The sequence below is a fragment of the Pongo abelii genome, chromosome 7 (genome assembly GCF_028885655.2).
Source record: "Pongo abelii isolate AG06213 chromosome 7, NHGRI_mPonAbe1-v2.0_pri, whole genome shotgun sequence".
Classification (NCBI taxonomy): Eukaryota; Metazoa; Chordata; class Mammalia; order Primates; family Hominidae; genus Pongo; species Pongo abelii.
In genome coordinates, this window is record NC_071992.2 from 114,459,379 (window position 1) to 114,475,884 (window position 16,506).

Sequence of the window (16,506 nt, forward strand, 5' to 3'; positions counted from 1 at the left end):
AACTCCTTAGGGACAGTTCAGCATGATAACAGCCAAGGATGCCTTTAGATTTCCTGTCATGACAGACTTTACAAGTATGTTAAAAATGAACAAAATATACAGAAGAGAAGGTGTAATATTTCAACGATCAATAAATATGCTAAAAATAAAGATATAGTGTTTATGGTGTTTATCGTCAACTTTGTTCCCTGAAATCAACAACAAAAATAGAAATTGGTTAATTTGATGGGTTACATTACTGACATTTAGACAGGACACATACATTCCATTAACATTTTCAGCAGATTTTTAGTACCTTTGATTTGTCTCTAGGCTTCATCATTACAAGATGTATTTCTCTATATTCAGAATTGAAACTTGGTTCCCATGGTAACCTCTTATACCAAAATAGAGTCTAGGAATTTAACCTGTTATTCTCCATTTCTGCCCCATTTTGTAAGTTTAAAAAAATTACAAGTGTAGCTCAACTTACACATATTTTTTATAAACCAATTGAGTAAATCAAACCATAAAGCTGGGAGAAGGGGGATAATCCCTTAAAGAAATTCTTTGCTCAATATTCTTTTTGTTTCTTTTTCTTTTTAAAGGGAAGATTAATTCTGTAATAGAATTATATATTTAGTTGTAAGTTCTGTTTTCATCAAGAAGTCTTAAAATGTGTCACACACATAAATACATCTGAAAACTTTAACATTCAGTATTATATAATAAGGGTTATCAAGTTTGTCAAGGAAAGTCAGAATCAGGGAGGAGAGGAAAAATGGTGTCTTTAGAAACTAACTGCTGGAAAAGTAAGAAACTCCTAAACCACCATTATCAACTGCATTTGATAATGAATAGAAAGGTTTCACTGAAGAGTATTTCTAGATAGCATTCTTTAAAAAGTAAACTTAGTATTTGTAGGTGCTTTGGTAAGAACAAAACAAAAACAATAGAAACTACAAAAAGCATGCATTGTGGCACTACTAATCCAGTGAAGACAACAGCACTCTGTGACCTATGTTCCTCCCCAGATCATCTTCCTCTCTCCACACCAAGCCAGGACCACATTGCTTTCATTAATTTTTTTTTTTCATCCAGCACTGGCTTCACTGCTGAGGCTCTCGTTATGGTCTTGTTTTCTCCTCAACTAGGAGATAAGAAATTCTTCATCCCACAATCTTTACAAACTCCCCAGTGCTGTAATAAACAGTCAGGGTTCTCTTGATATACCACTGACTCTTACTTCGGACCTCTGTATCTGAGAAAATTCACCCAAACCATTACTGGAGTAAATTAAAAACTAATCTTTTCCTACCAGAAACTAACATTTATAGAGCACCTATTCTAATATGACCTACATATTAAGAGTAGCAGCATACACTGGGAAGGAGAGGAGAAAAATAAAATCTCAGAAGTTGCTTTTTTCACTACAAAGAATAAAGTGGAGGAAATTTTAATCTTCTATAAAAACCTTCAAAACAGAAAGATGGGCTGAGCAGGCATTTCCTTTAGAAATGAGGAGAGTAAGAAAAAGGCTGAAGGAAAGACAATGTTCTTTTCTGCAATGAGTCAGAGAAGAAACAGTTTGATTAGAGAGAAGTGGTAGCAACAGAAAGGGGAGAAGCAGACTACTCCTTGGTGTTGATTAAATAAAGAAAGGAAATTACTAGGAAATTTCATTCCAGGAATCTACTTTTCCAACCCCAACAGTCTTGTGCGTGCTCCTGACAACATCCCAATCAGGAGCTTCTAACTGAAGTCACATGAGCCACCACTAATGTCAAAGTGTCTCAAAGTGAAAAATTTGCCTCCCTAATATCTATAATCCCTAGCTTCCTGACTAGGGGTGAGAAAGTACCTATCTCATTGGAAAAAGTGGCCACGTAATACAATTCTGGCTAATGACACATAAAAATAAGGGTTTAGGCCAGGTATGGTGGCTCATACCTCTAATCCCAGCATTTTGGGAGGCTGAGGCAGGAGGATTGCTTGAGGCCAGGAGTTTGAAGCTGCAATAAGCTATGGGCTATGATCACAAACACCATATTCCAGTCTAGATGACAGAGTTAGACCCTTCTCTTAAAAAAAAATCAAGTAAGGTTTTCTAGGAAAGTTCTGTTTTCTTGATATAGGCACAATCCTTTCTGTTTTTTGCTCTTTTCTACTGCCTGGAATACAGACCTGATGGCTAGAAATCCTACATTTATTCTGCAGGCAGGAGAACAAGCATAATACCCTAAAGATGGTGTCACAGAAAGGATTTCTAATGACATCATGAACTCACTCTGCCAGTGCCGGATACTCTGCTTTTGGATTTCTCATTAAATGAGAAAAGAAATTAATCTTACTTTGTTTAAACCACTGTTATTTGGGTTTATTGGTACATACAGTCAAATTCAGTCCTTAACTGATACATTTCTATTCCCAAATGGAGGATGTAGGGAGAAGCAGAAGGAGCAGCAACCTTCAGTTTTACTGAAGAAACATCCCAATTTCAAACTTGAAGTCCACTGTTATACAGAGAAGTTTAAATACCACTACGTTTCAGATACATTATAGTTTTAAAGCTTTTTTTACAGGCTGACCTAAAAAACCTATGGCAAAATGCCTTTTGGCTTCCATACTCAAAATTTTTAAAAATAACCCACTCCTAAGATAAAAATAAACATTCTTACAGAGTTAACAAAAGTTTTAAAAGCAACTTAAATAAAAGAAGGAGTCTATTCTGTTAGATTTTTCTTTTTGGATGATTTAATAACAAGATACTATTAACCAAGACATGTTTACACTTAATTTTTTATTCAAATGTATGTGCTTATACTTCTAAATATTTTCCATTGCTTAATTTAAAACCTAGTATTAACATTTAGAGTATCTCTTTGTCATACACAAAAAAAAGATTAAAAACAATTTTTAAAAAATTTTAAAGAAGAAAACAGGTTAGGTTTGTTTTAAAAGTTAATGGGAGGGGGCAGCTGCAATTGCCCGGTAATGTTTAACTACACAATATGAAACACATGCCACAATGTGCAGCTGAGTCTCCAGGGAGATACATGTTCACAGAAGTGGGACAGAAAGGATGATGTTTCTGACTTACAATTTATTTAAAAAAAAAAATACTAGGCTCTTCAATGAGAAAATAAAGCAGGAAATCTCAAGATAGTAACCACTGTCATATGTGATGTGGTTGCTACGGCAAATACTTTTTTTAAGCACAGAAAGAATAATCACATAAAATTGACATCAATTTCTCCAGCTGCAGCCGAATTCTGACCCCCAGCTTACAAAAACATTTTATTTTAACAATAATTTTAATGTTCAGAATTACCTAGTTCCTCAATTTTCGCCCTAATCCCTTCAACTAGTTGCTCATGGAACTAAAAACCTATTAGCAATAAAGAATAAAGTAACTATCATTCATTCTCTTTGTGGATAAGAAATTTTAAAGAAAAAGGTTGCTTTTCATCTCCTTCATGCATCCCCAAAACATTTACAAGTAAACTAAATTGTGAGGAATATAATACCGTAGAAAATATGTCAGTCCACCCACAATTATTCATTAAGTTTCCTAATTTGCACATCTTCTAAACAAGTAAAAAGTCCTCATAAAAATTTAAATATATAAAATAATTTTTAAAAATACTTTTAACAAAATAATTTATTTAATTTTTAACTTCTTAGCATGATTATGACAAAGATATTCAAGTTTAGAGAATAAAATAATAATCATAACTTTAGCAAAGTATGTGTCAACATCAAAGAGATTTATGAAGATTACCTAATTTGTTCTTCTAAAAATATTTTAAGATGTGGGTGGTTCCACTTCATTAATGGCCTTGGAAATGTGTCCTTTAATTTGTTGCCAAGAGTATAGTGAATACATATAAAAACCAGGATGTTAACACAGAAGCTACTGACATCTGTTTTTTCCTGAACTTCACCATACTGTATTTTAAAACAAAGAAGGATAAACATAACATGGAGAAGGTCCACGGACTATTCATAAGAGATTAAAAAGCTTAGAAAATAACACCTGCACAAAGGTTAAAGAGACTGAAATTATTCAGCCAAGAAAAGTCAAGTCTGAGAAAGAACTTAATAAGTATCCAAGTATTTATGAAGGGTTCTTTGCACAGAAAATAGTGACCAGCTGTTTTCAATCTCCAATGAAGGCAGAATAGAAGGAAACAAAAATTGAAGCCCAAAGATTTTAGTTAAATAAAAGGAAGGATTTCCTGTGAGAGTAATGAATATTGTAATGGTCACTGTGTGTATCTATGAAAATGCTTTCTTCAAAGGCCTGTACAGGAAAGACATTTTCATTTTTACAGGGAAGACTAATATTTACATCCTTGTGTGTGTTTTGTGCTAATAAAAGAGGTATCCTAAAACCAAAATGCATACACCAGCAGGTCTGAGCTGGGTTATACTTCGTTAAACATCCCACGGACCAACAGCACACAGAATAGTAGACTATATTCAGTGCCCACAGGGAACTCCAAACCACTGCAGCCACACCTTACCTGGATTCCTCGTACTTTTGTAAAGGAAAATGAGCGATTTCTAATTGCCCAGAAATACGACGGGTATTTGCACCCAGCTGCAAGAAGGACCTGTAGTTTACTGTTGTTACCTTTATTGTCATATCCCGGGCAACATTAACCTCCTAAGTTAAAGAGGAATGGAACAGTTTTTCATAAAAGAATGGTAAGTGAGGAAGTAGTTCCCCTACACATTCTCCTACCCTTGCCAATTATTTCTTGGCATCTAAAATTCCATCCTTAGTGATTTACTCCTTTGGCTCAAGGCTGTATGATTCTGGGGGAAAATGTATTTCATGAACATTAAACATTATTAGACATTTTATTCCTGTGTATCTGGTCTTTTTCCAAAACAGATTTTGGGGGAAAAAAGGAAGGAAGGAAAGGATATGAGAACTGAGAGAAAGATATTACTAAGCAAAGAATACGGCATGGAAGTAGATGCTCAGAACAAAACAAATTGCCTTGTACTTAACAATTTTGTCTAGGAACAATGGATTAACCAGGGAGTAGAGTCAGTCTTCTCTTCTTGGTATCTCTCCTAAACCGCCACTTAATATCTAGTATCGTTTCCAGAGTAACTCCTAAAAAGCTAAAGCAGAACTTCATTTGCTTTCTCTTACTAATTAAGTAAAACTGCATATATGTGCTGTCCAAAATAAACTCTGAAATTTTCAAAATCAACAAATACTATATGCATATACAGGTAAGACATTTTTAAAATGTATATTTAGTAAATATTATTTAACCCAGTATTTAATAAATGATAAACATTTATGAAAGGTTAATATAAGTAAATAATATACAACCTAAACATAACTGGTTATTTCTCCACCCATTCTTTTTTTTTTCTGAGACAGAGTCTTGCTCTGTCGCCCAGGCTGGAGTGCAGTTGTGCGATCTCAGCTCATTGTAGCCTCTGCCTCCTGGGTTCCAGCAATTCTCCTGCCTCAGCCTCCTGGGTAGCTGGGATTACAGGTGCATGCCACCATGCCCGGCTAATTTTTGTATTTTTAGTAGAGACGGGGTTTCACCATGTTGGCCAGGCTGGTCTCGAACTCCTGACCTTAGGTGATCCGCCTGCCTTGGCTTCCCAAAGTGCTGAGATTACAGGCATGAGCCACTGCGCCGGGCCTCTCCACCCATTCTTAATACAACATGGTCTCCACCTACATCACCATCCAGCTGCCTCTCTGTTCAATGTGCTCCAGTGTATCTCCAGCCTTCTTAAACACTCCAGGTAAGTTCTAAACACAATACTCCAGGTGAGTTCTGGCTCCTGAGAGCAGAGGGAAGCTGTTTATTTCCTTGTTCTAAAAAGTGGTTATCTGTCCTAGCTGCACCTCAGAAGCACTTGTAGAGTTTTTAAATTTAAAAAAATGTACTTTAAAAGCAGAGATGCCCAAGCATCTCTGCTCTAGTCTTCAGACCAGTATCTCTGAAGAGCGACTGTTACAATACATACTTGTCAGGCTGGTTATTTGGACCCAAAAGCAGGGTTTATCTTGTAAATCAAGCCCACTGCTCCAGCCTGTGGTGATCTTTTAGGATCCTCGTTCTATCCTATAACATATTTTTATTTTGTTCCACTTCATGTTATTTGCAATTCTGATGGACCTTCACCTTATAGCTTCATCCAAGTTTCTATGAAAAATTTTGAGCTAGCCAGGGCTGGAGGCCGAGGTCCTGTATCACAAAATGAGAAATCTTCCGGTAAGCAATTTATTATTTAACATCGTAGTCAACTGAAATTTAGCAACCACTGCCGTGTGCCCCGGTGAGCCTTTGTATCATAGAGGCTAGAGAGCTGAACACCACATTTCTCAGAATTCCTTGCAACTAGAGTTCTGGGTAAGTGCACTCTTTCACAACTGGGGTGCGGGGGAAGGGGGAAGCAAACAGAAGCTATACGCCTGCTAGTTTAGTTATTTCCTTCTTACAAGCCCTGTCATGGAGGCTTGATTATTTACAGCAGCATTCTAGCATCTAGTCACCAGTTTCACAGGTACTGAGGAGTGGTTGCAGTAATATTTAGTAGCTTTCTAATCCCTAAATAGCAGTGAGGGTTGATTTCAATCTGTATTACTGAACTCAACGGCGCCAGCGGCAGCCTCTGGATTGCTATTCCTTGTTGTGGCAGTAGTAGTTGTTCCTTATATGCTCACTTTTGTGGTGTTGTGGGACTCACTCCTGAAGCCTATGCTACACAGCCTTCTCCTCTGGGCTTTCCATTGATTTTCTTAACTTCTACATCTTTAATATGGCTTGGTTCTATGCCCCCACCTAAATCTCATGTTGAATTTTAATTCCCAATGCTGGAGGGGGGCCTGGTGGGAGATGATTGGATCATGGGGGTAGTTTCTAATGGTTTAGCACCATCCCCCTAGCGCTGTCTCATGGCTGAGTTCCCACAAGATCTGGTTGTTTAAAAGTGTATAGCACCACCCACTTTGCTCTTTCTCTTGTTCAGCCATGTAGGACGTGCCAGCTTCCCCTTCCCCTTCCACCACAATTGCAGGTTTCCTGAGGCCTCCCTAGCCATGCTTCCTGTACAGCCTGCAGAACCATAAGCAAATTATACCCCTTTTCTTTATATATTACCCAGTCTCACATAGTTCTTTATAGCAATATGAGAACACATTAATACAATCTCTGACTTAAATTTCTTTGTGTGTGGAATACCTAGAGTAGTTTCTGTTTCCTCCAATAAACTCTCACTGATATAAGCACATTTGAGTATAACTGTTGCACTCTCATAACAGGACCACCAGCTAGGTCACACTACATAGTGTCTACAAGGATATCATGAAAGACCTTGTCAAATACTTTACTAATATCCTAAGATACAATATTCAAACTCTGCATTTTCTCTGACCTTGAAATTTAGCAATGCTGTCAAAAAAGGAAATTATATTATTCTGATATGATTTCTTCTCAGTAATCTATGCTGATTTATAACAATCCTGATCTTTCCTAAAGGACTCTTAAATGTTCTAGAATCCTGCCCAAGAGGGACATTGAGCTCACTGGCCCCAGAGTAGTGATGTGATTCTAGTGTCAACCCTGTGTCTATATACTGGTTCCATCACTTACTTGCTAGGAAATCTTGGACAGCATTCCCAAGTCTCAGTTTCCTTAGTGCTAAATGGTAGTGAAATGCTATTTTATAGGATCCTTGTGAGGAGTAAGTAAGATAACATATACAAAGTCCTGAGCACAGTGTTTGGCCTGTAGTAGGAGCTCAATTAATAACAGCTATAACCTGAGAAATTCACTTTTTTCTCCATTTCCAAAAATAAAATAAAATAAAATGTAAATGTACTTTTATACTTCCATGACACTCTCTTCATTTTCTCAAAGAGACATCAAATTTCACAAACAGTGGAAAACAGTTCTCTCATCTCAAGTCGTATCAATAGATATTATCAAACATACTCTTGGTCAGGAGATGCCAAGTGCGCTGAGTACTTCTCTAGCATTTGCTCATCTTGCCATTCAAACCCCTCTTATTCATGTTGATGCTACTCAGTTCATTTTGGAGATCATCATTCTCTATAGAAGCCCCTTTGACTAGCTTACTAAAAAAAGAGAGATGGAGCAAGGTCTTGGAGAAGGCAGGGAAAGGTGGAGGCAAGAACTTGCCGTGGGAAGAACAGAGTTGCTCGATAGCTCAGCATCTCCGGTCCCAGGAAGATATGATTTTTGTCACTGCATGGGAAGCAGGGCTGACAATGCCCAGGGCTTCCCAGATGCTCCTTCTTATCAAGTTGTTGGAAGGATAAATTAATAGGGTGGACAGATTAATATTATCCTTTATTGATTATCAACTATATTTAAAACACTGCTAGGCATGTTTTGAATTTACCTAATACACACACCTGCACATATACACACAACAGAGAGACAAATATATATCACTGAAACTCAGATAGAATTAAGCAACACAATTACTAAATGATTTAGCTTCACATCCCATGCTCTTCACTATACCACATCATTTGTTTAGAAAACATTTCATGAACTCTTACCAAGTGCTAGGTATTGTATTAGGTATCAAAAATACAGTGGGAAATAAACAAAAGCACACGCTCACAATAAAGCATGACAGTGCTGTAAGAGTGAAAGCTTGGGGTGAGATGGGAGCCTATTAGAGGGGCACTTATTCCTAACCTGGAGTTGATAGAGGAAGCAACCTCTTAACTGAGCCTGCGTGAATGAATGTGATTTAGCAAAAGAAGCATAAATCCCACAGGAGGATTTGGGCATTTCAAGTGGCCAAAGGTAAAAAAGCTCTGTAAGAGCTGAGAAGCTGGAAGAAGGATGAATAGGGAATAGAAAGGTAAGTAGGAACAAGAGCATATACTGTTTCTTAACTGGTGTTGAGCTTTAGCCTATAAGCAATTGGTAGTCACTGGGAGGGCATAAGCAGAAGAGAAATGTGCTGAAATCTGTATGGTGGGGAGGGAATGAAGATTGGAGGCAGAGGATCAGTTTAGAAGCCTCACAAGTGAGAAACCAGGAGGACTTGCACTAAAGAAATGCAAGCAGAGATCATGAGAAGAGGATAGGGATATTTAGGGGGCAGAACTGATGAGATGTTACTTCCATGAAGGGTGAAGGAAGAAACGGAAATTAAGAATGACTCAATTTTTCAACCTTATTCCAAAGACCATATTTAAAACACCTATACAGCTTCTCTAGGTACTTGCATGATAACATTTCACTCTTTTCTATAAAGTAGGGAGCAACGTCATCTACTGAAACTGAGATGGGAGGTGGTAGCAAGAAGAGATCTAGTGAAGATCTAAACTAGCCACTCTGTAGACTGAGGAATTGCTGAACAGAGAAACACAGGCCTCCAGGAAAGTTGAGGGCCCAAATGGGGCAGAAGGTCTTGATCTGGTAGCCCTCATCTGTGCAGATGGAAGATTATCTCCAGCAGCACTCAATAGCCAGGGTAAAGATGCAGAGAAGATGAACACTGAGACTTGACCATATCAAAGTTTTCCAGGAGAGGCAGAAAAGATAAGACATTAGGGCAGAGGAGTTTAGAATATAAGAGAGTGGCAGAAGCAATGAAATAATGAAATATAGCCTCTAAGCTGGATATGGAAGTGAAGGGAGGGTGTGCTAATAAAAAGAAAGACTAGGAACTAGGGTCAGGGAACTAGAGGGCTCTCGCGATAGCATTTCCCAAAATGTGTTTCTCAGATACTTATTACACAGGATGTTAATCACTGATATGTTCCTCATTAAAAGCTTTCATGGTCAAATAAGTGAAGGAAAGCTTGGGTAATGTAATTTTTAAACTGTTTCCTTCCTGTACTATTTGCATTTAATAAGTTAATAATATATACTGTAGTTCTCTAATAATTTATCTCTAGGATAAATATGCATTTCCCAAATACTTCTGATTACTGTATATTATTTATCTATATTTATCAGAGAATTTCACTGAATGGGTATCTTAAGGAACACATTTTCAGAGGGTCTGCTCTGTGAAATGAGAAGCAGGGATGGTAGAACACTTGAAAAGAAAGTATCTTACTAAGGCAGGAGGTTTACCTGAAAGTTCTCTTAGCTTCCAGAGCTACGTATCTTTAAATCTACTATAACACACACACACACACACACACACACACACACACAGCTTGACTCTGACTCTACTGTAATTAGTATTCATTCATGAAACCAATATTCCAAGAGCATGTACTATTCTGTGGCAGAGGAGATTTATACAGCATTCTTACCAGGACAAACTTTGTAACTTATCTGGGGAAACAACAGATACACACACGAAAAATAAAAACCTGGCTGGAAAATATGGCTCTTCCTCAGATACCCATAAGAGATAGTTTCCCTCCAGGGCAACTAGTGCTACCAATCTAGCCACAGCTCTGTAAGATCCGAAAGTTCCTCCATAAAAACAGAGCTAACTAAGTAGATCTGAGCTGAACAAACTAAAAAGCCCCAGTCTTGTCTCTGCTGAAGCTACCACTCTCCCAGAGTCACCCACAATGAAATAATCTCTCCTACCCCATCAATTTGATGGCATAGATTCTTGACCTGGTCCTAATCTACTCCAGGATAAGAAATCCTAAATTGATTTTCTTGAGTGATAACCAACCTGCTTTTACCCAGTGTCAAGCATTCAGAATTCCAACTGGCACAGACTAGTATGGATAAAGCATAACCCATAAGGAAGAAGTAGAGATCCACATGTAAATACTGGCTAGTGCCAGACTGTGAAGGATCTTGGTAACACAGCTGAAGCCTGGACATTCCATGGGGAATGAGGAGGCCTTAGGGATATCTGAATAGGAAGACTGGGAGCGGGAGGGTAAAAGTAATGCCATCATTGCTAAAAACAGGTTTAGAAAGTTATTCTTGGGACATGCCCATAGGGTCCATGTCCATTTTTTAAAAGGCAGATCAAATTTAAAAATATTTTTTGTCATTTTTCTCCACTTCCCTTCAAAGGGTCTGTGGGTAATTTTCCTTCCTAGAGGTAAGGAAAATAGGCCCATAATTTCTAGCTTCATGGTTAAAGGTATAAAAGAGAAAGTGTAAACATAATTTAAACTGACAAGGATGTTAAATCAGGCAACTCACTTGAAACTCCAATGGAAAAAGAGATGAAATTCTAAATCTTCAGTGCACATTGTAGAGATTTTAGAAAACCAAAAATAATATACTGCTGTCTTCTTATTAGGGAACAAAAATGCTAAAGACACATTAGCAAATGTGGCTTTGACTGATGTGACATAAGCTGAGACCTCATACCAACTAATTTAAGAAGTTAATCTCAGTAAACTATCGCAAGAACAAAAAACCAAACACCGCATATTCTCACTCATAGGTGGGAATTGAACAATGAGAACACATGGACACAGGAAGGGGAACATCACACTTCGGGGACTGTTGTGGGGTGGGGGGAGGGGGGGAGGGATAGCATTGGGAGATATACCTAATGCTAGATGACAAGTTGGTGGGTGCAGCGCACCAGCATGGCACATGTATACATATGTAACTTACCTGCACATTGCGCACATGTACCATAAAACCTAAAGTATAATAACGATAATAATAATAATAATAATAAAAGAAAAAATAAAAATAAAAAAAAAATAAAAAAAAAATAATAAAAATAAAGATTTAGATCATGAGAAAAACAAAACTACAATAATTATGTGGTTTCAGCAAAAGTAAGTCTTCCCTCAATAACTTCTTCACATTCTTTACTACTGCTATACTACAATATGACAATCCCTAGGGGTTATACTAACATCACTTGATTAGAATTTTGGAAACACTGAAGTCTCACATTACAGAATGATGTCTAACTTGCAGAAACAAACAACACAGAAAGTTGGCTCATGGGATTTAAAATTTGCTGAGGTCCATAAAACAACTGCAGCTATAAAAACCACTATCTGTTCAACTTCAAAATTGGTTTTCAATAAAATCTCTGTGACAAAAAGTCATATCTATACAATCAGTTATAACAAAATTATAACATGTATTGATTTTTGTGGATGTCAAACCTAAAAGTCACTACACAAAATGTGTAGAGATCTGCGGTGTAATTTTAAAGTATGATGTTGGAAACATCATCATTAGTCTCTCTTCCTTGAAATATAATACACTGCAATCTAAATGAATTAGATTCTATAAAGACTCATTTTTCTTAACTACTATATATATGCTGATGTTCAACTATATGACTGCATGAAAAGTTGTTCATATAGCTTCATGAGGAGCTCAGTAACTCCCTAAAGACACAAAAAAGCACTCAATGATCTAATTGATCTGTTAAGAATCATAAAATTTGAGTTAAAAATTATATCAGCTTATGGAAAATTGATATTACATGTGGATGAAAAATGTGTTAACTGTTTTACCACAGAGTCTTTGTGATCCACTTGTACCCTAACACTAGCTGGTTCTGGAGGCCACAAGACCATCCTCTGCAGTGGAGTGAGGCACGTTACAGATGCAGAAAACTTACTCTAGTCAGATGCCCAGTTAGGAATTTCAGGAAATCCAAGATTTAGGCTGCTTTCCAGGTAAAAGGTACAGAAGACCCACCAATGGCAGGAGATAGAAAATTCATACTCCACTCCCAGGGGTATGGCAATATAGCAATCTATTACATTTTGTGCTTCATGATCCTCTCTATCCAAAGTACATATGCAGCCATAGTGGGCTACTCAGAACTAGGAAATGTGAAGAAAGTAGCAGTACTGAGCCACGTGACTTGAAGCTATGGTCAGACCTCACGGGGGAGTAGCAAAAAGAAAAGGGTGGGCAAAAAGGAAATGGAAGTATCTGAGAGAAAATTCTGGTATCCATTTTGCAGTACCAGCAAATCACTTGAATATTTACAATTTTCTAGGTTCTACAATGCTGGAAGTCATGTAATTCTGCTGTTCTGCCATTGAGAGGCAATACTCTTCAGTGGAAAGCAGCCTAGTGCTTGCTTAGACTTTGACACTAACCACACAGGACTAGAGTAGGAGCAGGACAGGAAGAAAAAGGTCAGTTGGTGCTAGGAGAAAATTCGTTTTTGCCTATAACTGTGAAATCACAATGACCTATGATGTTAACTGCAGTATCTTAAAAAACTGTTTTTAAAAAAGAGAAGTGCTAGTCTGTGAAAGCATTCCTATTGTCATCACTTTGTAAGCAACAGAGGTCAGAGAGAATGTTTGATCATCATTTTAGCCACTGCAGCACCCCCAGCACTGTGCCTCACATATGACAAGCAGCAGTAAATATTCATGGAACTGAATCTTCTGTATGAGCATCCCTGTCTCTTAATCCTTCTTTCTAGTGTTTCTTATTTTCCCACCTTATTTCTTCCCATAGCTCGCACTGCTCTTTGTGGTTTAACTGATAATTTGGACAACATAAAATAATAGTCTGTTGAATTTACTGGAAGATAATTTTAGGTTCACTTTTTTAATTGGGAAAATAAATGTTAGGAACACTATCTTTTTCTCTCTAAAATACTTTGCAAATTAAGCTGTGGGTTAGCAACCTTCAAAAGAAAAAAGTTCCATAACTCTAAGTTGAAGATGTGTTGTTTTCTGCTATATTAAAATACAATTTTAAAAAGGTGACTCGTGCCATACTCTTTTTTACTGTAACATAAATCTAAGAAACAAAATTTTCCACAATTGGCTATAAAAAGTAACACAGAACTAGCTTGGTTCCTATAAAAGTATCCTTTCAAATTATAAAACTAATATTCAATGTAAAAAAGCCACATACTTTTCATAGTTCCATCTTCTTCTTCCTCATCCTCACTGTTTATCACCATGGTCCCCAAGTCGGATTCCAACATGGTGCTATTATGTTCAATCATGGTCTGGGCCCCTTCACTCATCGTGCTTGTGGCCCGCATGGTGCCCACACTCTCCACACTAGTCTTCACCATGGTGTGGGAATCCAGCTCATCTTCATCCTGCAAGCAAAATACTGCAATGAGGGAAGACTTTTCTATGACAGCTGGATTTCTTAATTCTTAACAAGAGAATGAACATATTATAGTTTTAATACTTATAAAAAATACTATTAGTACTGATTTTAATATAAAGACATACATACAAATGTTATTTTAAGAGTGAAAATTATTCAAAATAACCTAAAGCTTTAGGTAATTAAAGATCAAGCAACAGAAACTGATGAAGTAGAAGGCTGCTAGTTGCTTTTAAAATAAGGATTAAGATAGGTAAACTACCAACAAATGCATAACAAAGAATATGGTGACAAAACAACTAAATATATAAGAGAGCAGCTTTAAGACAGAACACATTGACACTTTGTATTATAATGGGCATAATGATGTCTATAACCTTGTAAAACAGCCATTAGCTTTTTCTTTTAAATTATGGCAAAATATGCAAATACATATATATAAAATTCACCATTTTAACAATTTTTAAGTGTATAATTCTGTAGCACTAAGTACATTTACAATGTTGTACAACCACCACCATTATACATTTACAGAACTCTTCATCCCCCCTTTCCCCAGCCCTGGCAACTTCTATTGTACTTACATGAGGTATCTAGAATAGGCAAATTCATGAGTACTACTATTCATACCATAGTACTAATTCATAATTACTATTATACTTATGAATTTGCCTATTCTAGATACCTCATGTAAGTGGAATCATACAATATATTTCACTGAGCCTAATGCATTCAAGATTCATGCATATTGTGGTAGAAAAATTTCATTCCTTTTTAAGGCTGAATGATATTCCATTGTATGAATACATCACATTTTGTTGTCCTATTTATCTGTTGATGGCCATTGGATTGTTGACACCTTTGGCTACTGTGAATAGTGCTAATGTGAACACTGACCTACAAGTATCTGTTTGAATCCCTATTTTCAGTTTGGTTGGGTATCTACCTAGAAGTACAATTGCTGGATCACATGGTAACTTCATATTTAATTTTTTAAGTGCCCAAACTGTTTTCCACAGTGGCTATACCATTTTACATTCCCACCAGCAATGTACAGGATTCCAACTTCTCCGCATCCTTGGCAACACTTGTTATTTTCCATTTTTAAAAAATAATAGCCATCCTAATGAACATGAAGTGTTATCACACTGTAGTTTGATTTGCATCTCCCTAATGACTACTGATGTTGAGCAATCTTTTCGCACGCTTATTAGCCATTTGTATATCTTCTTTGGAGAAATATCCATTTACCCATTTTAAAATGGGTTGTTTGGTTTTTCTGTTGTTGAGTTATTACAAATTCTGGATATTAATTCCTTATCAGATATATAATTTGCAAATATTTTCTCCCATTCTGTGTGCTTTTTACTTCATTTATAGCATCTTTTGATGTAAGTTTTTAATTTTGATGAAGTCTGATTTATCAATTTTTTTCTTTTGTTGCCTGTGCTTTTGTTGTCAAATCTCAGCTTTTAAATGTTTCACAGAAGAATCAAGTCAGTAATAAAAGTACAAATTAAAAGTGCTCTTTAGAACATTCACCAAAGATATACTAGAATAGGGTCATAAAAATAAATTAACAAATCCTGTTTGAAAGACCAACTGATAATCACAGTGCTTTGGGAGGTCAGGGCAGAAGGCCAGGAGTTTGAGACCAGCCTAGGCAATACAGCAAGACCTTGTCTCCACAAAAAAATTTAAAAATTAGCTGAACATGGTGGTGTGCCTATAGTCCTAGCTACTTGATGGGCTGAGGCTGGAGGATTGGCTGAGCTCAAGAGTTTGAGGCTACAGTGAGCTATGATGGTGCCACTGCCCTCCAGCCTGGGTGACAGAGCAAGACCCCATTTCAAAAAGAAAGAAAGAAAGGACCAAAGAATCTGCTATTTAGAAAAACTTGATTATGCACTGAAATTCATTTATATTTATTCCATTTTTAGTAGAAACATATAAGCAAAATCTAGTTCTGGCAGAGGTCAAAATGCAAATCTGAGAACATCAATGTTGAGTTTCAGCAACTTGGGTTGTATAATATAACAATAGTTGGACAGCTGTTTGACACCTTTCCTCTTCCGAAACCTACATGCTAAGCTTGGGCATCAGGTCTCAAAGTCGTTTGCACTTCTTTCATGATCCTTTCTCTTTTAGAAGACCTCTTCATTCTCATGCCTTCAACTATCTAATAAGTCGAGGAGTCTCAAATCCTGAAATCTTCCTATGTCTTTACTTATTACGTAAATACTTAATGACGTCTAAAATTTGACAGTCCCAAATCAGATATTATTTCATTTATCTCTCCAGTCTCTCCTATCTGTCTCCATCCCCAACAACCACCACAAAGCATGGTAATCTTCACTTGCTACATAAAACTTCAATGTCTTCTTACATTTATTTTCTCTTTCATTCCCTATATATGCATCAGTCAACTAGTTCTTTAAAAAATTCTCTCTTAGCTCCATCTCTTCTTTTCCATTCCCACTGCTACTGGGTATAATCCTCACTA

At 36.8% G+C, this 16,506-nt stretch overlaps 1 protein-coding gene across 3 annotated transcripts in view; it reads right to left on the minus strand.

The window, feature by feature from the left end:
* Positions 1-16,506, minus strand: part of STK3 (serine/threonine kinase 3) — a 355,868-nt gene that overhangs the window by 90,161 nt on the left and 249,201 nt on the right. For all 3 annotated transcript variants that reach the window (XM_024250559.3, XM_063726297.1, NM_001132197.1), the window contains 1 exon segment: positions 13,797-13,989. In XM_024250559.3, the coding sequence (XP_024106327.1) occupies positions 13,797-13,989 (193 nt within the window).